General features: G+C 45.6%; 1 protein-coding gene across 6 annotated transcripts in view; it reads right to left on the minus strand.

Moving 5' to 3' along the window:
* The window catches only part of LOC126522881 (uncharacterized), a 27232-nt gene extending 10914 nt beyond the window's left edge, over positions 1 to 16318 (minus strand). For 2 of the 6 annotated variants that reach the window (XM_050171724.3, XM_055066607.2), the window contains exons 1-5: positions 15819 to 16030; positions 13437 to 14883; positions 11299 to 11715; positions 8755 to 8924; positions 4033 to 4162 (exon numbers count right to left, since the gene is read on the minus strand). In XM_050171724.3, the coding sequence (XP_050027681.2) occupies positions 4033 to 4162; positions 8755 to 8924; positions 11299 to 11715; positions 13437 to 14879 (2160 nt within the window). In that variant the 5' untranslated portion in view covers positions 14880 to 14883; positions 15819 to 16030. The other 4 variants (XM_055066604.2, XM_055066605.2, XM_055066606.2 and 1 more) reach the window with 4 other exon arrangements.
* Positions 16319 to 22993: the final 6675 nt, after the last annotated feature.

Consider the following 22993-nt stretch of genomic DNA (forward strand, 5'->3'; position numbering starts at 1 on the left):
TGAACGAAACACACTGCAGATTTATTTGGCAGCCATTTGGCCGATTCAAAGACGCCTAAATCAAATGCACGGCCAATTTCTGTGTGTGTAAAGTAGAAAAGTAACATAGATATGATATTAAAGCGCCTAAAAAAAGTAAATACTTGACCCATATGCCATATTCAGCAAGAAAAATGTATCGTGCCTCTGACTCTCACAATGAGAAAACAATGAAACTAGCTAACTTTATGTTCACAGAATAGAAATTTATTTACACTTAATGTCCATCACAATCAGTCTTGGAAAGCATTTTATCACCGTCTATGAAGAACAACATCCTCCACATTATCCATTACACGTTTGATATTCTGGATTTACGAAACAAATCCACACCAATTACAAGCAGGATGGTGGCCCAAGCCTAGACTAATCACTTTGCTAGTTCGTCCTCCCATTCTCTGTAATGCCAAAAGCGTGTGACATGACTCGTTGCTGCTAAGTTAGCGCATAAAATAACTCGGCTTTGGTAAACAAAAGCTGAAAGCAGCGCATCATCTTCCTCATGCTAACCTTCATCTTTCGTCATCTTGTGATACCCTTGGCGATGACGCTGGCTAGGCTTGATGGTAGGATGTTGCGAATGCCACGAATGCGATTTTGGTTTCGTATCCGTTTGTAACGTGCAGGCAATTTCCCACACTGGGGAAAAAAAAGTTTGGGTAATTAGAACCGTGTAAAAACCGCAAACATCCATTCTCAGCTACCATTCTCACTTGAATCTCTTCCTAGGACAGGACGAAAAGATGTGTTTTCGACGAGAGAGGATGTGTTCTATGCATTCATGGTCCCCTAAGCTACACAGAGACAGACATAGCCACTACAGGGGGCACTATTGGCATAGCCAGAGGGGTCAGGCAGTAACATGCTGACCAGTCGAGTTTGAATTATCCAGCGAAGGCCAATTTTACGATCAAAATAAAGGTTTGAGCCCATAGAAATGTATGAGCACTGGCCAGGACCTTTGATCGGGATAGAATGACCCAAGAAATTTAATTACCCAGTGTCAAATTAGCATAAGTCTACTGTGTCGGCTAAACACCAGGTTGTGATGATGCGCGCGGAGTTCAGAAGTGCAACACAGTGTGCAAACAAATGGGCAACAATGACGACGTAGCAAGATGAGCGCCAACAGCGCATCGACGCTGTTTCACATGCTGCAAGAAAAAAAAAAAAAGGGAGCAGGAGCGAGGACACATGGAGGAAGTTCGGAGGGAGACGGTCAGCATGGCAAATGTGGAGGAGATGGAGATGATGGTGCCAGTCGAATTCCTGACCCAAGGCTGCTCCAGACTCCCGCCTGGGATGGACACCACGTCCAAATTCTTCCTGCAGCCTGTAGTTGGCAAACATCGGAAGAGCATCCGACCCAAGTGGCCCTGCGTCTCCAGCGCCATGCCCGAGCTCCGGCTGGCAAACACCACAAGGGTGTAAGGCTGTTGCTTTTCTCCACTGTGACCGTCTCCACAGCAGCGTCAATCAGCGCTACCTGATGAGTACTAAACCAGTGTCGACTGTCTAAGTTTTTTCTACATGACTTATTCAACTCGCTACTTCCGCTAACGTGCTGGCTGTTTCTTAGTAGCTTTCTAGACTTTCTACATGACTTGTCTCCATATTGTGTCCTTGCTTCCTTATCTTGGAGGGTTAATTTTTTTTCCTTGCATCCAGTGTTTGCTTGTCTACAAGTAGTCTTGTTTCTCCCGGTGACAGATGTGTCATCATTGTTTTTTATTTTTTATCACGAGCCAAGTAGTGTCATGACACAGGTGCATGCAACATCTGCTGCTTAAAAGTTGATAACAAGAAAATTTCGGAATAACAAGCCCTGCAGCTTTGCGAGACTGTTTCAATAATACAGTAGAAACTAGTTAATACGTTCTGGAAAAATATACAAGGAAATGTACTCATTGGGTAAACGTACGATCCAAAGTAACAAAAAGAAATTTGACAGAATGAACTGTTGTTGACATTTACGTAATGCAAAGGGTAGTGCGGATCGTTGCAGCACACGACATTGACGTGCTTCGAGCTGGTGGTGCTCTGGTGGCCTGAGACGCATTCTGTTGTTTTCCTATTGCGCAATGTTTTAAGAGGGCAACGGGAAACCAAAACGAAATAGAGCTGGTGGGCGACGCTGGATGCCACCGATGCGAAATGTAATGCCCACATTGCACCATCTGCAGCAGGGAATGGCGGCGTGTTTGGATTATCGCCTTCCAAAAGCGTGCAGTACGCTACCAATGTCACCATGCACCACGCACTGTAAAACAGATAGGTGAATATGCGTATTGCAATAGGCTTGGCAGTGATAGCTGTGAATGTGGCGAACAATGGCCCGGGCATAGATTTGCTAGTACCGGAATAAGGAACTGTGCACGCCGTCGTTCTCACGTGAGACGGGTGGCTATATACCGTTCTCAATCGCGCACACCTCCTGACTTTTCTTGTTCACATGGGATGTAGCGGCAGAAAACGCATACGATCGCAGTCAGCTGCAGGAAGCGGCAGCACGTTTCGGTTATAGTGCGCGCACTATGCTTCCGATGACATCACGCACTGTGCAACAGACAGGCAAAGATGCTTATCGCATTTGGCAGTGATGGCCATGAATGCAAATGGCCTGCAACGACCCCGGAGAAGATTTGCTGGTACCGAAATGAGAAACTGAGTGTATGCCGGTGTTTTCACGTGAGACAGTCGGGTGAGTATTGCGGTGAAGCTGCCACGGTGGGCAGCTATATACTGTTCTTGATCATGCGCGGCTCGCACATTTTCTTGTTCACATGGGATTTAGTGGCCGGAAAACGTATCATACAATTGATACAATTGATTGATACAATTGAATGAGCGTAACTTTATCGGGTCATTCTTTATATTCTCAATTGCGAATGCTGGCACCGGGAAAACATGCATATCGGAAACGTATCAACAAGGTTCTACTGTATACACTTATCAATTAAAACCAATTCAAAGTGAAATGTCGCTATGGTTGGCCATTAAGTGAAGCTTTCTTCAGTGTTTGTGAAAGAATGCGTTTTCTTGTTTACTGACTATTCGTAAGAACAAAGCATGCAGCAAAGGTGGACAAGTTTTCACTGGAAATGCCTAACTCAACGTAGACTTGTGGCGCTCATACAATGCAGACATGTCTGACAGAAACCAGAGTTTATGGCATGCACTACACACCAAGCCACACTTAACTAGTGTGAAATGATTCTCAAAGCACTGATTTGAAGCTGCAAACAATTACCACAGTCCATTTCCATCGCTCATTCAATACTGCGCATTGAAAACGTTCCTGCTCCACATCACGCTCCTTTTGAGCCTCTATCTCTCATCTGCACTCAGTATGCATTTTGGTCGCCAGTCAGCACCCGCAAAAGGAAGGGGGAAGACAAAGACAAAGAATGCTTTACTCGAAGGGAAAGAAAAGGCACTTAGCCATATGGACAGGAAAGAACCACGACATGGTTTGCAACTGGGCTAGTTGGAGTGTGCAATTGTTAAATTCTGTGGTTTTACATGCCAAGACCAGGATATATTATGAGGCATGCCGTAGTGGGGGACTCCAGATTAATTTTGACCACCCAATCCACAGTAAGCGGTTGTATTTACACTTCGCCCTCACCAAAATGCAGCCGCTGTGGCCACGATTTGATCCCTCGCCCTCGGGCTTGGCAGCGCAACGCCAAAGCCGCTACGCCACCACGGCAGGTGGCGTCCATAATTATGAAACCCACAGCGTGAAAACCGGACAGCTACATCTCGCCAAAGTGGCACCAGTTTGGCAGCACAGCAGTGGCCCCCACCTTAGTTTTTATGGTCGCTGCATAGTAAGCATAACTTGTAGAGGAATCTATCAACGTTTCCACGGATTATAAATCAGCTCACAATGGTTTTCACCGGATTGCAGATTTCCTTGTGCTACCGTGCAGAATGAATTGAAGCATTTCATGTTTAAGATGGTGTGCAGGTGAACTGCAGACAGCCCACCTCCTGGAGGATCTGGATGGTGTCTGCAGTGGAGTCCCGCGAGTGAATCACGAGTGGCAGCCTACGGTTGAGGGCCAACTGCAGCTGCCTCCGGAAGACCTCCTTTTGGACTCCGTGATTGCACTGGTTCCTACAAAAATGACAGGGCCTCTTAAGATCTCTCTTAAGAGGTGAACGGCGAAAGCCTCCTCTCTCTCCTCTTATCATTCGCCTCTTTCTCTTCTTTCTTTTAGTCGTTAGTGTTCACTACTAAGCATTTTTAGTCATTTGTAATCAATTGTGGTCATTACAAGCCATCTAGACATGTTGGTCATATCGTAGTCATTAAAGGTCACTTCAGTCATTATTAGTCATTACTGGTTATTACTAAGCATATTTAATCATTTTTAATCAATTGCAGTCGTTAGACATATTGGTCATTTCATAGTCACTACAAGTCATTATTAGTCATTACTGCTCACTACTAAGCATTTTTAGTCATTTGTAATCAATTGTGGTCATTACAAGCTGCCGTTAGACACAATGGTCATTTCATAGTTATTACAGGTCATTAGTAGTCATTTTAGTCATTACTACTCGTTACTAGGTGTTTATGGTCATTTCTAATCAATTGTAGTCATTACAAGGCATCGTTAGACATATTGGTCATTTCAAAGTCATTAGTAGTCATTACTAGTCACTAGTAACCTCTACCAATCTCTATTATAATGTTATCAATAACTAACTGTCACTATCAATCATTTTTCATTCTTTAATCTGTCTTCATATGGCGAAATGATGCTTCGGCGAACACTCCGGCACCCAGGTCTGCTGACACAAACTTCAACATGAGCCTAGAAAGGCTTTCACCTGAAAAAGTTTGGCAAGACTCACCTATAGTTGACATCTACGTGATGCGAAGCATTGCGCGAATTGTTGCAGACACCGATGTGCATTGGGCTGGTAGGGCCCCGAGCGGCCCCAGACACGCTGTCATTTTCTAGATTGCCTAGTGTTTCAAGACATCAAATGAATGAGCAAGCCAGAGAATGACTTAATGCTTTCCTTTCCGAGCACTTTATTACCGCATCTAAACCTTCAGGCCCATCAAAGCTACGATGCACTAGCACGGGACACCTGAATACAAGTTCCAAAGAACGACATTCACTTCGCAATGCTATTTGCACTTTCCAGCACCTACAGGTGGTGCGGTGGAAATTCAACACAGCAAGGATGGAGATGGAGAAGGACCAAAGAAACACAGGTCTCGAGAAGCAGGCAGCTTATGAGTAGTCAGTGTCGCTCAGCGCAATCCTTGGCCATGCTAAATAAGCACAAAGGTGCCTCAGGAATGGGAGATTGTATTGAACGCCAGCCACGTCCTACCTCGCGGAATTAAGGAACCCAAGAGCACCATACAGTTTATGCTGAGCCTCTTTGCTTGCTAATAACAGGCGCGGTAAACAGCTAGCCACATATGATAAAGATTGAAGTTTGTGACGGAACCGTTGCTGTAAATATCAGTATAATTTTTTGTCATGTTTTCGGATATCTGTAATGTTCGAGAGAAGGCAACTGGCAGTTAATCCAATGTTGAGCATGAGGCTGCTCGTGGTTGAGCACCGCTAACGCCCACAGTCAAGCTGCTCCATAAAATAATCGTCCTGCGCCATCAAGATGAGAGGCATGTCCTACTGTCTTGGCTTAGTTGTAAAATAAAATGATTGGTCAGAATGTTTAACCGTTTAACCGTAATAGGTAAACAGGAGCCAAATTCACTAAGTTTTTCGTTCATGTAAGTGCTGCTTACTACTAGCTGGCTTTAGCCTCTGATGGTAATATGCGCAACATCATGACCGGATGGCCATCTGCCAGTAAAGGACAACTCTAGTGTAAGTGTGCGTTACCGTGATGAGGTATCTATTTTAATTGTGCCAAGAAAGAAGATATCAGGGAGATGATAAGCTGTGCCAGCACACACAGTTTCTGCTGTCTGTGTCGCCACAGTGTTTCCTCATCCTATAGGGTGATATCGTGAAAGTGCAACGCTATAGAACTTCTTCCAACCTTCCAATCAGCAACTTTATTAACAACTTCATTTCTTAGCATTTGGAAAATGGTGCACGCTTATTACCACCGATACTGCACTATTTTTGCATTGTGGCACACTGAACATGTGGTTATCTTTTGGCCATCAATCGTTTGTTGCCATTCGGGAGATTGCTTAAACACTGCACAAGCAGCATGGGCCGGGAATGCATCACTGCTATATGGCTTTGAAGAAAACCCGTGCGACACCACCAGCACGTCTGGAAAGCACAAATTCAAGGCCATATGCCAATGCCACTCACACCCAACATGCTCGGCTGGTTCTCCCCCAGCGTTTCACGAGTGGCTGCCAATCAAAGTGTCAGCTACTTCCTTGAATGCAGATGGCAGTAGTCATCTGCTCCTTGACCCACGAAAACAACGAGATACAAAGGACAGTCTTGACTCGGAGAAAATGCGCTCATTATGTCAAGGCACCACTTGCATACTGCGCGAGTTTTGAAGGCGAAAGCCTGCACATGGGACTGTGCTGCGAGCTGTAGCAGACATGCCTCTGCCGCAACTCCAACAGTATAAACCTAGCTCACTAGCCGACATTGGTTTTGATATACTGCCATTATTTAAAGGGACACTAAAGGAAAATATTAAGGCGAATTAGATTGAGGAGAGTGTTTGTCTAGAAGTCTATCATTGTTTTCTGTGTACGAATATATCACTCTGTTTAATGGAAAATTGCCGCCGACGGTGCTGCTGCTGCTCCTCAATTTGAGCTGCTTGCACTAAAACTGAGAAGTTGACATGATCTACACATAACCTCCCTCTACGCCCACTGTTATGTCTTTTAGAAACTACTTAGCTCTATATACGAAGTTTACTGCTTGACTGATGGCTGCAGGTGTTCTGCTTGCGTGAGTCGCTCTGCAGCTTTGCTTGGGTTCAGGACACCGAATACAGTTACTTGAGTCTCAGCGGCCCCCGGAGTGGATGAGGGTGGTTGCTGCCTCAGGGTTGCAAACAGAGAAAGCAATGCGGGGCTTGCAGTGGCAGGACACAACAGCCACTCTCTGTGATTCGGGTAGGTGATGTCACATGAGAAGTACCGCATTCCGTAAGGGTAAAACCACTGCAATTTTTTATTTTCGTCATTTTCTTGTTCACAAAAGCTCCGTTTTCTTTACGAATGACGAATTCATCATTAGAAAAGCCTAATATTTCAACCTAGAAATCAATCAATCTAGAAAAGCCAATCTTTCAATCTAGCCTGACTTAACACATCCCTTTGGTGTTCTTTTAAGAAGACGCTATAGCAGAATGTTAAATGTATAGTCGAACCTTATTATAAGGAAGTCACCTCATACACGAATATGCCCTTCGTTACATCCGATATTCGTTATGAGCTCATTTTTACACCTGATAACTCATTACATATGTTTGTTACATACAGGCTCAACTAGTAAACTAAGTTTCTGCAAATCGAAATTGTGCAAGGAGGCCAGGCATCCTCTCTTACCATGCCTGTCAGGGCAGAAAAGACTCGAAAATGAAAGACAGGCGATGACACCACCCTAAAATACCCACAACCACTCGCCATGATGACATGTACTTCAACAGCACCTACTCAAGTACTGTTAATTGTCTATCTGTAAAGAGAGCCTACAATGCATCCTTAAGAAACCAAATGCAGCAAGTTTAATTAGCTTTTCCTACGCTGAAACAGCCCAATACAAGAAAATAATTTGAACCCAATGGCGTCAGAAGGTAGTGAGGTATCGCCACCACTTTCTTCTTGAGGAAAGTTTCACCTTCATGCACTCCAATAGCAGTCAGCCCTTTGCCATGAAGTGAATTAAGACAGAGTATAAATAATATTTTAAACACCGTAAGCTGACTAACTGTTGCTCTTGTAGTGTCTCTTTAAGAAAGAGGTAAACCGAAAGCAGCAATTAAAAATAACAGCACCAAAGCACAGACCTTTTACCCTACAGTGGTGCCAAATGAAAGGAGTGCTCAACACTTTCACTTTTCCGTGTAGCAAGTGCAGTTTGCTTTCCTTTACGCAAAAATAATTACCAGAAGACAAGAGATGACAGAATTTCCCATGGCAGCAATGTACTTACAGCACACTGTAACACCACGTGGCGCCTATGAATGCTTCCCAACCCCATTGTTTTATTTCCACCCTTTCCTTTGATGTTGCAGTCACAACGTACAAGATGGGCAACTTCCCCCAACCGGTCGTCGTTACCCCATGCCTTGCAATGCCACAAAACACACTGCACAGACACTAGCTTGCGCAAGTAGTCAAGACCAATCTGCAGTGCTGACTGCTTACTGTAACACCAGATGGCACCTGTGAACGCTTCCCAGCCCAAATAATTTTTTCCCCATGCTTTCCTTTGATATTATTGCCTATTATGTATACATAAGCAATTTCCCCAACTGTTCCATTTTTAGCCCATGCCTCACAATGCCGCAGACCACACAGACACTCAAGCAGCAAGATCAATCTGCAGTGCTCACTGCATATTGTAACACCAGATGGCACCAGTGCATGCTTCACAGCCCTAACAATATTTTTCATTCATGTTCTCTTTTGGTATTATATTATCAGCCACTATGTATGCATGCGTGATTTCCCCAACTGCCCACGTTCACCGGATGCCTCACAACACCACACACTGCATAGGCACTTACTTGTGTGAATAATCGAGACCAATCTCGCCAAGAGCTACCACACTGGGATGGTCAAGGGCATGGACAAGGTCCTCCTCAATGTCCTTGTTATACTCATTGGCCATGTGAGGATGGCATCCAAAGGCACCCCAGACACCATCCTCTGACAGCAGGCTGTTCCACATGTGGCGCTGCGTTATTAGTTTAAATTCAATAGTGTGGACAGAGACCTAAAATGCAAATTACGCTACCCTGAGCAAAAGCATACGTACCACATGGTGCACGATAAAATGGATTTTCCTCTCCACTTATGAATGTCACTTGAAATAGAGGATTGCAGTACAAACCTGGCATTGTGACCCTTCTGGTGCACTAGCAAATTTTAATCGTTGCATATGAATTACAATTAAATTCATGTTTCCGTAAGTCGTCAGTCCATATACTTTTGCTCACAGCTGTACCCCTGCATGCAGGCTGGATGAGAAAGCCTCGACAGCTCCTCCATATCCTCTTCGGTCATTTAGTACGCGGTTGTTTAAATGACTTGCTTTTACATATTCTGTCCAGTCGTGGCAAGGAAAAAAAATCTGATATTGAGCTTCAGGTAATTACCCCCCCCCCATTCCTCCCCACTCAGTGTGATGCCATTTCACTTCAATTTGCCGAGTACTGCTACACACAATCACTTTGCTGAAAGTACTACCATGTATGATGGGATGTTCAACATTCCATCATTAACTGCGAAAGAATTGTTTTTTTTTTTTTTTTTTCTTTTTCTTTTTTGTAATACTTGCAGCAAATATATTTAACCTGTGCATGTGCTTGGAGCCAATAGTTCCAATTATTTTTTAGGAAAATATGCAACATGATTGACTGTGCAATAGGCTCATATTTAATTAGTGCTTTTAGTTATGATGACTCACTACAAAATGGATGAAGCATCATCCCACCAACTTCAGTTTGTTTCAGTGGAGTCTGCAGCACATTGCAATAAAATTGAGCAATTTTAGCACAGTTATTGATGGTCCATTATAATTCATGACTGAAGGGGACACGTTTTCGTTTAGTGTAGTCACATAAAGCGAGTCACTTAAAGGGGCCCTGAAACACTTTTCTAACTAATTATAATATGACATCACTATTAAGTTACGTCGCCTCAAGGATTCCTTGCCACAGGAACATTGCAAATTCTTCAGGTTCAAGCGAAGTCAGATGTAGTAACTAGACTCATCAGCTGCTAGCACGCTGGAAGCTACACAGTAGAGATGACAAGGGAGCAATGCCCCAACGGCTCCAACCAAAGGTTGAACGCAAGAGAGACGCTCGTGGTAGCACCCTGCGGTAGCCGCACCATCTATTCTATGCTTTTCATCTCAGAAGTCACTCAAAGCAGATGCAGAAACTGTCACATTTAGACTGGCAGTACACAGATGAAATGGTTTCTGCATCTTCTTAAGATCGTAGACATATGCACTTTTCATTTCTTTAACTCAAATGAGCAATAACTGTATTACTAACATTCTCGCAATCACGAAATCAGTCAACAGCTGTTGTGGCTCCAGCTGCTCTTGATGGCCCTGCATGACGACATTTCAGAAGCAAGAGGAAGTGACTTTTCACTGCTTCTGATATGAGGCTACAAGTTCTCCACTGGATGCGGTGCAATAATATTTAGCTTGCATGTTCACAGGAGCCTCATTAAGAGATCGGCAACATTTTCTTACTACGTTCAAAATGTGTTTCGGGACCCCTTTAAACTTTGTCGTCTGTGCCTGGTGCAGCTCCTGTGCTTCACAATATGCGACTAGTCATCTAGTTCATGCTTTTCTTTAAATGACAAATAAGCACATATTATGCATCCTTCCGTAATAACAATCAGAAGCATTAGTACCCAAAACAATTTCACTGAGTGCTTTCACTCCCTTCTGCTGTAGAAATTGCTTTGCCTCACATGTGGAGTTTTGAGCCATGTCAACATCAGCTTTCCACATCAGAGGAAAGAAGGTGCCAAACTCTAACCATTGGCAGCAGTTAAGGTAAAAAGCACAGCACTAAACGTGATGTGTACATCCAACTAACACTGTTCAGTAGCATGAGGTCAATTGCTACAATCTATTCAAAAGCTGCAAGGCAAATTGACGGGAATCAGCAGTACAGTGGTGCATAGTGCATGGGAGAAAAAAAGTTCACTCTTTCAAAGAAATTCATGCCATTGGTATGACAAATCAAACTCTCCTGTTAAACAAACAAGCACTGCAGAAATACAGGAAGTGAATAAAATTTAACATAAGGAAAAACTGCTATCTATGTAACCATAGCGGAAAGCTCGAACATTGGCTAGTTCCATCTCCCATTTCCCTCTGTAGCCTTCTGGTATAGCGGCATCTCTTTCTCGCATTCATGAGTTTCACTTCAACTACACCAGCTTGAAAGTAATCAGGTTGAATCTAACCATGGCAGAAAGTTCCAATCAGGGCTCCAGCTTGGTTTACCAACTAGTTCGCTTAGTGGCAATCTTGGTATATTTAGGCAATATGGCAATTGTAAATTTCAGTGCAAACATACCTGCCTGAATGTTGCTGGATTGCAAAAGTTCGCCACACAACCTTCATAGCAGTCCGGAAAAGTGTCTCTATGGTTGAGGCGAAATTTGGCATACGTTCCGGAGTGGCCCACTCGACTGAATATGAAGTCTAGGTGGCAATGCGAGTCCACAAGGCCTGCCTTTGACGGAAGCGAGTACGGCATTGGCTTAGAGAGCAGAGGAACAATGGGAGCTGTTGTAAGCGCCACCTCTGAGGACTGCGTGGCATTAGAAGAAGCAGGTGCCCAACGACTGAGCCGTCGTCGCCATCGTTGAGCATGCGTAGGAGCAGCGGTCTGCGGAGTGTGAACAGTAGGCTTGGGTCTGAACACAACTTCTGCTGTGTCTTCGTCCTGGTAGCAGAACATGTTTAGGGCAAGCCGATCTTTGTCACCATCCTGGGAGCAAAAATGTTGATTGTAAAGAGAGAGTTGAAATGGATAACATATCAGGCTCTACCAGTACACTATTCTAGAGAACTTTCAGTGTTTCTAAGGTAGACTTATGAGAGTGCCACAGCGAAAACATTTTGGCATTTCCGTCTTGGCATAACACCAGGGCTGATGTTGCTGCCCTCAATGAAACTGTGTGCACCCGTTATAACTGCACCCTATGGTTGTGTATTGTCTTCCCCACGCTTAATTTGAATGCAATCCTGGTGTCCCCTTGGCGTAATTTGAGTGCACTCTATAGAGTTTTACTTTTCTCTGCCAACAAGTACTGCACAAGATGTCGTTCTAGCACATTCTGGTCTTAACACAGCATCTACAAGTGGCTGCTCAACAGTAAGGCATGCATCCTTGCTAGTGGATAATTCACACGGCCAGGACTCAATCACCTCTTCTTATTTGCAATCTGACGTGCATATTGCGAAGAAAACCTGCTTTACAGCTAAAGGGAGTGTACAGAGAGGCATTTTTATGTGCACTACTCCAACAAGAAATTCTCATTTCAATTTACGGTCACTTGTCTAAGTTATCTTTTCCCTTCGGCCACCTGTAGAAAGGTTCAAAGTGGCACATTATGTCGACAAGTTGAGCTAAACATGGTTTAAAGCATGTTCATCTGCTTTTGCACAACTCACCAAAGTTTCGAATGCACTGAAAACATCTTCAGCACTCAATGCACAATGTGTGCAGAATGCACAGAGCCTTCACAATTGGTTTTCTTTTTTGGTTTATGTATTGCATTTACAGCACAAAGAGGGTGCGCATAATACTGGCCAAGGTATTCATCCAGAGATAAATGCTGAAGCAGTAAGCATGCTTGAGCCTTTGGCTTTCCAAGACAGGTGAGGAAACGTGAATGAGTTTACAGTGGAGACTACTAAAAGACAAATGGAAGACCGGTAGCACAATGAAAAGGAAAACACACATTAAAGTGAACTTCCTATTTTGAATAAGCTAGTTTAGCCTACAAAAGCACTTCGGTACTTACATAAACCTCAAATTTTAAAGGAACGAGTAAGGTGGCAAGTGCAGCCACCCAGTTTCAAATGGCATGCTCATTTCATCATTATCACGGATGCTATAGATATAGTATCGCACATGGGGCATGTGCCCAAAAGTGTTACAGCAGTTAAAAAAAACTGTGTGCGACTTCTAGCAACCACGCTTGATATTGGTTGTCAACTTTCCTTCTCAAGAAATTCGGTATAGTGGAAAGGGGGCAAATAAAAGGATTAATGTGCTGATTAAATCTGTGTTTCTTGTGTTTAGTTTTTTGGGGCCTCCCACTTCACTTTTTTTTCTTTTTGGACACATGTAATTCAGTAGGATAGACTGATGGGCTAGTTGGTATGCTATCATGTACAGTACAGTGCTAATGGAACACACAAGGCAACAGAGGCAGGGATGCACCAATCCAGGAGAGCGATGTGCACTATCTCTGTCACTTTGTGTGTCCTGTTTGCACTGCACTGTGTATGATATGTGATTCACCTGGCCAATCAAGGAATGCCTGGTGCTGACTGAATCTCACCAGGTCTGAATCCCTGACAAATGGCTGTCCCAACAGCACCATGTCATGACTTGATAATATCGAAGAGAATCCGAAAAAATCTGGGACAGTCAACAACTATATTCACATGCAATGCCTACGCAGTCAAATATTGCCTTACCTTATCTTGCTGCACACAGTACATCCTGTATGTGCTTGGACCACGCCACTGCAGGCCGCCCCTGAAGACTTGCGTGGGAGAGGTGGACAGATCAAGGTCATCCCGCTCTGGACTGGAACGGCTTCTTTTGACAAGTGGCCAATCTTCATCAGTAATCCGCTTCACCGGAGTCAACTCTTTCACTGCTCTGCAGCTTTCCAGCGCAGGTGGCAAGGATGAGGTCTGTGCAAACGAGGGCACTGCTTCAGCATTGTCCCGTGTAGATGACAAGGGTGAATTCTGTGTACATGAAGGCACTGCTCCGAAGCTGTCCCGTGTAGATGACGAGGGTGAATTCTGTGCAAACGAGGGCACTGCTCCGAAGCTGTCCCATGTAGATGATGAGGGCAAATTCTGTGCAAACGAGGGCACTGCTCCGAAGCTGTCCCGTGTAGATGACATCGGCGATGTCTGTGCAAACGAGGGCACTGCTCCGAAGCTGTCCCGTGTAGATGACATCGGCGATGTCTGTGCGAATGAGGTCACTGCTCCCAAGCTGTCAGATGTGGATGACAAAGGAGAAGTCGGCAATAGCGAGGGAGGTGGAACATGGGGGTCATAGAATGGCAGCTTTGGCTCTGGCCCTGGAGAGTGCGCCACCAGAGACGGCGGTGGTATGCGAGGGTCATAGAGCGGCAATTTCGGTTCCAGAGGAAGCGGCAAGCTATGGGGACAATGTGGAGCAAGAGGTTTGCTGGATGGGAGCTGCTGTTCGGATCCTGGAGTGTGCTGCAGCTGAGGGGAACGTGCAGCTATATGATTGTACAGTGGCACTTGCCATTCAGATTCCAGGCAGTTCTTAATGGTAAGATCTTCTTGTGAACGGCACAGGCGCCTTAGCTCAGCACAGTCATCTGAGGACGTTGACTCGGAGCTGCTCTCTGAGAAGGATGTGTCATGAACAGGCTGTGGCGCGAGGCATCTCCAAACAATGCTTGAACGCTGTTTCACTGTCCGTCTGGAACGTGGTGTGCTATCCCTACAATTATGCGCAATTACAGAGGGGCACAGTCTTTGCTGTTTTGGAGAATGCCGGGGGTTACTGGAAGCTTTTTTACTATTGCTGCCCATTGCAGAGTGACTTAACAGCTCCAGTGTACTGGTGGGGGCATCCCTTTTGAGTGAAGCATTGGTGCTGTGCAATGTCATAGTGGTGCTGTCACTTTGAATTGCAGTGATGGTGCGGTTGCTTTGCTGTGCGGTAGTAGTGGTGTCACTTTGTTGTGCACTTACGGTGCTGTTACTTTGCGATACAGCTGTGATGATGTCACTTGGCCGTGCAGTGGCAGGGGCATCCTCTGAACTTGAAATCCTCTTAGCTTGCTTGGCAACAGCAGGGCTGCCACTTTCAGTGGCAGAACAGTGCAGCTGCAAGTCGCAGGATGCGTGATCGCCCGACGCCATCAAACTGCACAGAATAGGTTAAGGAGCACATTCAGGAAGTCCTGTACTGTTTGTTGTATAAATACAACATCCCAATAAAGTGCATCATAAAAAGTTTATGTGAAATTTAAGCTGGCCTAACACATACACTCAAAACATAGCCACACACAAAAATGGCATGTCGTGTTGAGCACAGAAGCCATGAAGTGCTGATACTTATATTAGCACTACAGCCTCCTCAGCGACGGTCCCCTCAAGACCAGAACAGAGCAATAAAATGTGGATGTATACCAAATAAGGATTACATGTGTGAACGCGCATTCAATACATGACCAAGTGAGCAGAAGTTATATATTCTATCAAATCATGCATAGAGTTCTGCACTCACGCGAGAGGTTATGCTGAACACAGTCTTCCGGCCTGTGCGCCCGAAACGAAAGATGCGTATGGATATGACACTAAAGCTGTACCTGCGAATATGCATGTGTATACATCAGCCTTATGGTCAGCGGTCACGAAACGTTTCGCACAGCACGTCAGGACACAAAATCTAAAGAAAAACTAAAGAAAGAGGATCTGGGCCGCGATGCATGGGTGCACAACGAAATCTGCGATTGTATTTACTGACAGCTATGAACACGTGCTAGGCGTGGACCACAGTGTTGAACACTGCAAAGCTGACTTGCCTATCAACTACTGTCATTCGAGAAGAACAACAACAACAAAAAAAAAGAAGCTCCGCAAACTAGCAGTGTCCCCCAGCAGGATTTGCATGAGTAATGTGGACAATGACTGGTACGTCCGAGAGCAGGGCAATCATGGAAATCATGGCGATCTACAGAAGATGACGCAATACCTGCCTTCGAAGGCTACGATATATAATCACAACACGAGTGCAGTGATGTAAAATAGTAAATGCGGCGCTACAATGGAAGCATGAACCGAAAGTTATGTACTCACTGGCTTGTGAGTATACCTCGTGCTGGCCGCCGGTTTGCGGTAACTGCAGTCGCATGCAGATCTTGAGAGACAACCACGAAAAGCGCAATCTGTGAGATGCTGTTTCAACGCAACTTGGAGCGTTGCGCGATAGAATAGAACCAGAACTAAGGACGCAGCTTTACCGCCGTGCCCTCGTAGAAGAGTAGCCGCAAGCAGCCGGTCACCTCAGTCACTACACTCACTCAGTCACGTGGGTGCTATCCAGGGTTGTCCGCAGCTATGGCACCCATGAATTCATGAAACGGCGTTGAAGAACGCAGCGAGCGGCGTTCGTAAAAGGACAGGCTTCTCTAATTACAGCTAGGACAGGCAAGAGAGCATACGACGAAGTGCTCGAGCTTTTCTTCGTGTCACAGAGTCTGCGCTGATAATACCGGTGTCACGCGAACATTTTTGACCGCGATCAAGCGCGATACAGATCGTAATTCTCGACTGCGATTGGCTCCCGCGCGTAGCTTACGCAAAGGAGCCAATCACGACTGAGAAATTCGATACGGATCGGGCTTGATGGCGATCAAAAGTGCGCTGACTACATTGCTATGGGTGCCCTAGCGTGAACGTTCTCCGAATAACAAATTTATTCTGTGTCTTCCTTGCGGAAGTGGTGCTCCCCGGTGTTGACGAAGCTGGCATAGATGTTGGTTTGGTGTGGCTCAGTTCGCCCACGTGTGCTGTATATGACTGTAAGTGAGAATCCCGCTGGAAACGCTGGTAGCGTTAACTATTAACCGCCTTGTGAAGCCACAAATTCTACCACGGTGGCGGTTATATATGTTGCTCGAAGCACGAGGGTTGCTGCGTTTCTTAGCTTTCAGCTTGACCGATTGCGACAGTCCTGTCCGCTTATGATGATGATGATAACCTTAATACTTTGGCACATACTCACGGGGATTGGCCAAGAGCCGGGCAGACTTTACATATGTGTTATCGGTGAGAGCGCCACCACTTTTCTCTTCTTTAATGCGACAGAATTATATGCCCACTACGTAAAAAACTGTCGTCGTTCTCGGTGTGACCGAAGCATGGTACCAAAAATGGCCGATGGCGCAAAGAGTAAAAAAACGTCACAATATGCTCGGATTGACGTCAAATTTCTCAGGGAGGTTCCTGTAAACCAAATAAATTATTGGTTTTGAAAAGAAAATTTGATAAATAACGGTCTGGGCGGGAATCGAACCCGGGCCACCGGGGCGCGAGATGAGCATGCTTCATCGACGCCACTACGACTCGTTTTTCTTTTCTTATTCTTTTTTTTTTAACGTGGTATTTATTTCAATGAATGGAATGACGTACCTACAGGAACTATTTACAAGAACATGAGAGCTTATAAGCTCTCCTACTATAAGTACACGGGTGTTCTTGCATTTCGCCTCCATCGAAATGCGGCCGCCGTAGCCTGGATTTGACCCCGCGACGTTGTGCTTAGAAGCGCAACACCAAAGCTACTGAGCAACTGCGGCGGCTGGCGCCGCGTCATGAGTGTACAAAATAAACAAAATTGACAACCATTCCATTCTCTGAAGATGGAATGCATCATGTAACCGCACAAAAACAAGGGACAAGGGTCCCTTGTTTTTGTGCGGTTACATGATGCATTCCAATAACGACCACCAACTAGCCCGCTTATCCCTGGTAAATATGCTACTCTGAAGATGGAATGGGAACGAAAGCTGACGGCAGTCAAGGCTCTCAAGCGAAAAGCAGCGTACTTCACCTCCGCCGCGGGTCGGCCCGAAGATAATGCAATGCCGGGCCGACCCGCGGTGGGGTGAAGCAGGCGTTAAGTACTCCCCATGCATGCGCCGATCCCGAAGATCGTGCAATGCCGGACCGACCTGCGACGGAGGTGCAGCAGGCGTAGCACTCTCCATACGTGGGCCCATACTGAAGATCGCGAAGGGCGCGTTACAGGTTCCCGAGCCCACAGGGGTATGTGCCTTTGAGCTTGGATCGACCTTTTCTGCACTACCAGGATCGGCCTACATTATGATTTTTTTCCGTTGACGGACGCGGAAAAAATTACGGAACGTTAGTTATATACAACTTTCGCTGTAAAAACATTAATGTCCTATTGAACGGCGCTGAGCGGTCCCTCGAGTCATGAACTCCTCGCGGACAAGCGAGCGCGTTGAGACGCTTGACGTGTTTTGATTTGGCCTTACCGAGGCGGTTGGAACGCAGGCGAGAGCTGGCGCGGACAAGGAACGCGCGGAAGAAAAAAAAAGCATTTCATCAAAGCGGCTCTAATGCTTTCGCATTACTCCCACACGTAAGCAGTCTTAAGTGTATCCGCCGAATTTTAAAGCGAAATCTTTACTGGCCGCGAACTTGCGATTTCGCCGTGGCGGTGCTCCGAGGAGGCACATGACGTCACAGCGCGCGCCTCGCCGCGGATATTTCTCTCGCTCGCTCGCTAGTCACTACTGCGCATGCGCCACTAGTAGCACCGAGCCATAGGTGTTCCGCCGCCGCCGTTTGGCATCACGTCACACCGCGTTCCTCGTCGTTGCGCTCGCCTCCGCTAGCTTCGCCAGCTGCGTCGCATGCCTGATAACATGTCGGAGGATTGAAAAGGAGAGCTCGCGTGCGCCGCAACCACAGTTGAGGCGGCAGTATGGACGGCGACAATTCTGATAAGCAGGAGGAGGCCTGGAATCGACATCGGAACGAGATGAAGAGGAAACGAATCGCCCAGGAAACAGACGAACAGCGCGCCGAGCGACTGGCTAAACACCGCAACATAGCTAGACAACCAGACTAACCTGGACTTGCGATCAATATTAACCAAGGCTAACCATGCTATTCCTTAGCATTCGCCACGTACATACTGGTATAGCCGAGCTAAGCAACTGCCAATTTCTCTCTCTCCCTCTCTCTCCCCCCCTCTCTCTCTCTCTATCTCAGCGATTGAACGAGTACATGGCTTTCTTTGGCTCATTCCATAGACTAAAATTAGGAGAGGGCATTACGGTACGCAGCCAGCCTTGGCATGCGAACGCTCCGTGAAGCCCATACATTTGCATAGTGACAGCCCAACACGTGGCCTCCTGCTTCGAGATCACGGAGCGAAAATCGAGGCGCGCCGAGACGTTTGGTTCCTGCAGTAGCTATGCCAGCAGTTCTTTTATTCGGTTTTTGTGCCGCTCGGTGGTCCGCGGGTAGATCGCACTTTCACGGCCGATGCAAACTGGCTCGCGGGACGCGTTGGTCGACGAACGCCAGCTATCGCATTTGAGACGTACGCGCCGTCACGCGAGAGTTCTGCGGCGTCTGTAGGTTTAGATTACAGTGAACTGGTATATTCTAGTTTAGATGCCGTGGTGGAGTGCCCGGGAAGGACAGCCCTCAGCTTCTCCCGCCGCCCTCTGCCCCTGTCTCGGCTGTGCGAGAGGGTGTTATGGAGGCGGGAGAGGAGGACGACGGTGGCCCTCTACGCAGGCGCTCGCGCTTCTGGACCGGCTTGTACTGCAGCTGTCACATATATGCTGGTTAACGGCCATGTTCTGCGGAGTTGCGCGATTAGTTAAATAACAAATACTATTTAAATAACCTCAATGAAACAAACATACGCCTTAAAGCGCATCATACCTCTAACGAGGCGAATAAAGCTTTCTAATAGAAGCGTTTGGCTATTCATTTACATTGACAATCGTCGATGACTTCCGGAGTGTTTTATGCGCTGATAATCTATGCACATTCGATTGCACATTCGACTAGCTTGAGGTTGTAAAAGTGGCGTACTGTATGTCCATGCAGGGGGCACATGTTCTCGCACAGTCGCTGTCGGCGACATCACTTTCAGTGAGCGTTTATTCGCACGGTTAATTGAGCACTACGTCACGCGAAAGCGATAGTATCTTCGCAAGTGATCATTCGAGGATACGTCGCCAGATTTGTGGCCCGTGTATAGTACGTGCATGTATACTGAACTCCGGGAAATATCCACAGCCCAGTTATTTAAATTATCTCCGAGTACTCCGCCGTAATCAAGCACTCTGTGAGGTTTAAAATTCCTGAAACAATCTCACTAGCACAACACCGGAAGAGGGAAGGAGCAGCACGTTTTATTTATTTATTTGTTTCTTTATTTATTTATTTTGAGTGACACTTCTCGCAATGGCAGTGCTATCAATGATAGGCGAATCTGTTGCCCTAATAATGTTTAACAGCTCTGCAAACAGTACGCATAGTTGTGACCTTGAAACGTGTACGTAGCCTCAGCATATGCGAACCTTTTCGTGCCCTCAGAATATAACTGCTGCGAGCTTGCATAGAGAAATCGAACTGTTGTTATCGCTTGATTACTATATAGATGGCCTCGCTCAAATATCTTTTTTCTTTTTTTGGAATGAAAATAAAATAAAAGAAAGAGACGTAGTCACCTTATAATGGTGACTGCTACTCATTTTCTCATACCAGTAACAACACTATAAAAGAATATGTAGGAAAATAAAAAAATGCAAAAAATACACTTCATACGTTGAAAAAGCCATAGCACAGTCCTATACGCCTATGAACATAACAGTGTAAAAGTCAAATGCAAGTTGCACCACAATGAGTTCGTAAACGAAGTCACAAACACACACAAACGGCCGTGATGTAGACTTCGATGAGCGTATAAACAGATCAGGAATTACAGTGTTAAAATAATTCACGCACAACAACAAAAAATGTATAACACGTAATATACAAGCACTAATAATTACAAACAATAAAAGAATATTCTAGTGACATCATGTGATTATTCAATGCAGTACCTAGTATTTGTTGAGGATGCCTGTGTCTTCATAAAAATGTTCAAATGCGTTCAATGCTTTTCGCTGTGCTATTTTCGATGGCCATGGGCCCAGCAATGTTGCGAGTGAGAAAGGCCGGTGAGGATCGATGGAGTGTAGCTCTTGTTCTAGCTGCTGTTTTTGTATCTCGTATATGGGGCATTCGAGGAGTAGATGGCGAACATCCTCATCGTCGTGGCCACAGGAGCAAGCCGGGGAAGGAACCCGTTTGATGCGATGCAGGAAATGTTTGGTGTCTGCTGTCCCAAGGCGCACTCGGTGAATTTGTGTCTCGGTACTTTTAGAAAGTTGTAAGTCCAGCTGGTATTCGAATTGAGGGTCTACTTCGTAAAATATTGATTCCTTAGTGTTTTCATTAAACCATGTTGACATACACAAGTCTTTCTTTAGTACTCTCAATATCCGTTTTGTGTGCATTGGTGATAAAGGAATGAGTTCAATTTCTGCGTCTTTATGGGCTGATTTTGCCAATGAGTCCGCTCGTTCGTTGCCTGCTATACCAGCATGGCCTGGGACCCACTGTAATATCACTTCACGTTTCCTTTCATTAGCCTGAGTTAAACTGTTCAGTATTGCGTATTTTATTCGTGCGTGTGGTTGGCTGTCATCAATATTTTCAAGACATGCTGAAGCCGATAAGGAGTCCGTGCAAATTACCCACTTTGTTGGTGCCCCATATCTTTTGATAAAATGAGTGGCTTGGAGAATTGCCACTAATTCCGCTATTGTTGGTGACGACGTGTGTCCTAGTCGACAACCGTACTCTACCTCTAAGGATGGTATTACATAAGCTGCAGTCGCAGTTCCTTTGACTACAGAACCGTCCGTGTAGACATGGATAGATTCATGTGCTCTTTATGTGTTTGTGTGATAAAACTCTTCTGAAGCCAGCCATTTGATCTAGTAGACAACTGCTGGATTCTATCCACCATTGCAGTCTAATATCGATCATCTTTTCCATCACCTTTGAAACACAGCTTGTTAAACTAACAGGACGGAAGGAGTCAAGAGACAGTGGCGTTTTGTTAGGTTTTAGCAATGGGACTACGTTAGCGATCCTCCAACTCATGGGAACATGTGCTTCCTCCCACATTTTGTTGAAGACGTGTAGGAGAGTGGACGTGCCTGTTGGGTCAAGGTTTTTCAAGGTACAATAAGAGATGTTGTCAGGACCAGTCGCTGTTCTTTGGCGTATCTTCGAGAGAGCGTGCTGCAGTTCTTTTAGAGAGAACAGAATATCCAACTGGGTATGAGGTAAACTGCGAGCATTTTCAATCTGTTGCTGCAACGAAAAGATAGATTGATCTTGAATTGATACATGATTTGCGAAATTTACTAGGGTTGCGCAGAACGTGTTTGCAATTTCGCGTTCAGATACGCCAAGAGCTGTAGCAAGGCTTTTGAAGGGACTACATTGTGATACCAGATGGCCAAGAGCGTTTATTAATCTCCACATTTTCGGCAAGGTAGTGAAGGGGGTAAGTGACGTACAGAACTCACGCCACCGTTGCTGTCCCAGTTTTTGCATGTCCTGGTTAGATTTTCTGTGTGCAGCTTGACTTTCTTGATAATCTTCGAGCCGTCCAGAACTACGAAACCGACGCTATGCTTTCCGTCTAACGGCTCGGAGTCGTTCATAGTCTGCGTCGACACTGTTTTGTCCCTCCGGAACAGTCGTGAATCGCGTAGCCCTAGAGTAATTTCTTAGTACCGATGACATGAATGTGTCCAGGTCATTTACTTGGTTCAGTACCGCAGAATTATATTCTCGAAATAGTTGCCAATTAGTAAGCTTAGTTACTCTGGGAGATGTTGCCGGATGAATAAGGGGGAGCGCTATGAGAATTGGGTAGTGGTCCCTATCCCGTGACTCATAATCTGTGCCCCATCTAATACCCCGCGTAAGGTCAGGGGAGGATATATAGTAATATCAAGACAACTAGCGTAATTGTAGCCTCTTAAAAAGGTAATCGCTCCATCATTGAGCACAACAAGGCCGCATGCGTCTATAGCCTTTTCTAAAGACCTGCCTCTTGCATCAGTGTGGCTACTGCCGCAGGCAACGTTATGAGCATTGAAGTCCTCGCAGAATAGGACTGGTCCTTGAATCCTTTGAAAGAAATGCATGAAAGTTGACGCAGTAATGCGCGATGCTGGTTGCATGTAAACGCAAACAATGGTCACTAGCAGCTCTTTAAACTGAACTTTACAGGCAACGGACTCAGGCACATCAGAGTCCTAGGAGAAGAGAAGACAGGAAGGTAGATCGCGTCTGACGCATAAGATAGTTCGGCTAGGGTTCGGAGTTCGTGAAGATGAGTATATTACGTAGTTCGA

The sequence above is a fragment of the Dermacentor andersoni genome, chromosome 6, assembly GCF_023375885.2.
Source record: "Dermacentor andersoni chromosome 6, qqDerAnde1_hic_scaffold, whole genome shotgun sequence".
Lineage (NCBI taxonomy): Eukaryota > Metazoa > Arthropoda > Arachnida > Ixodida > Ixodidae > Dermacentor > Dermacentor andersoni.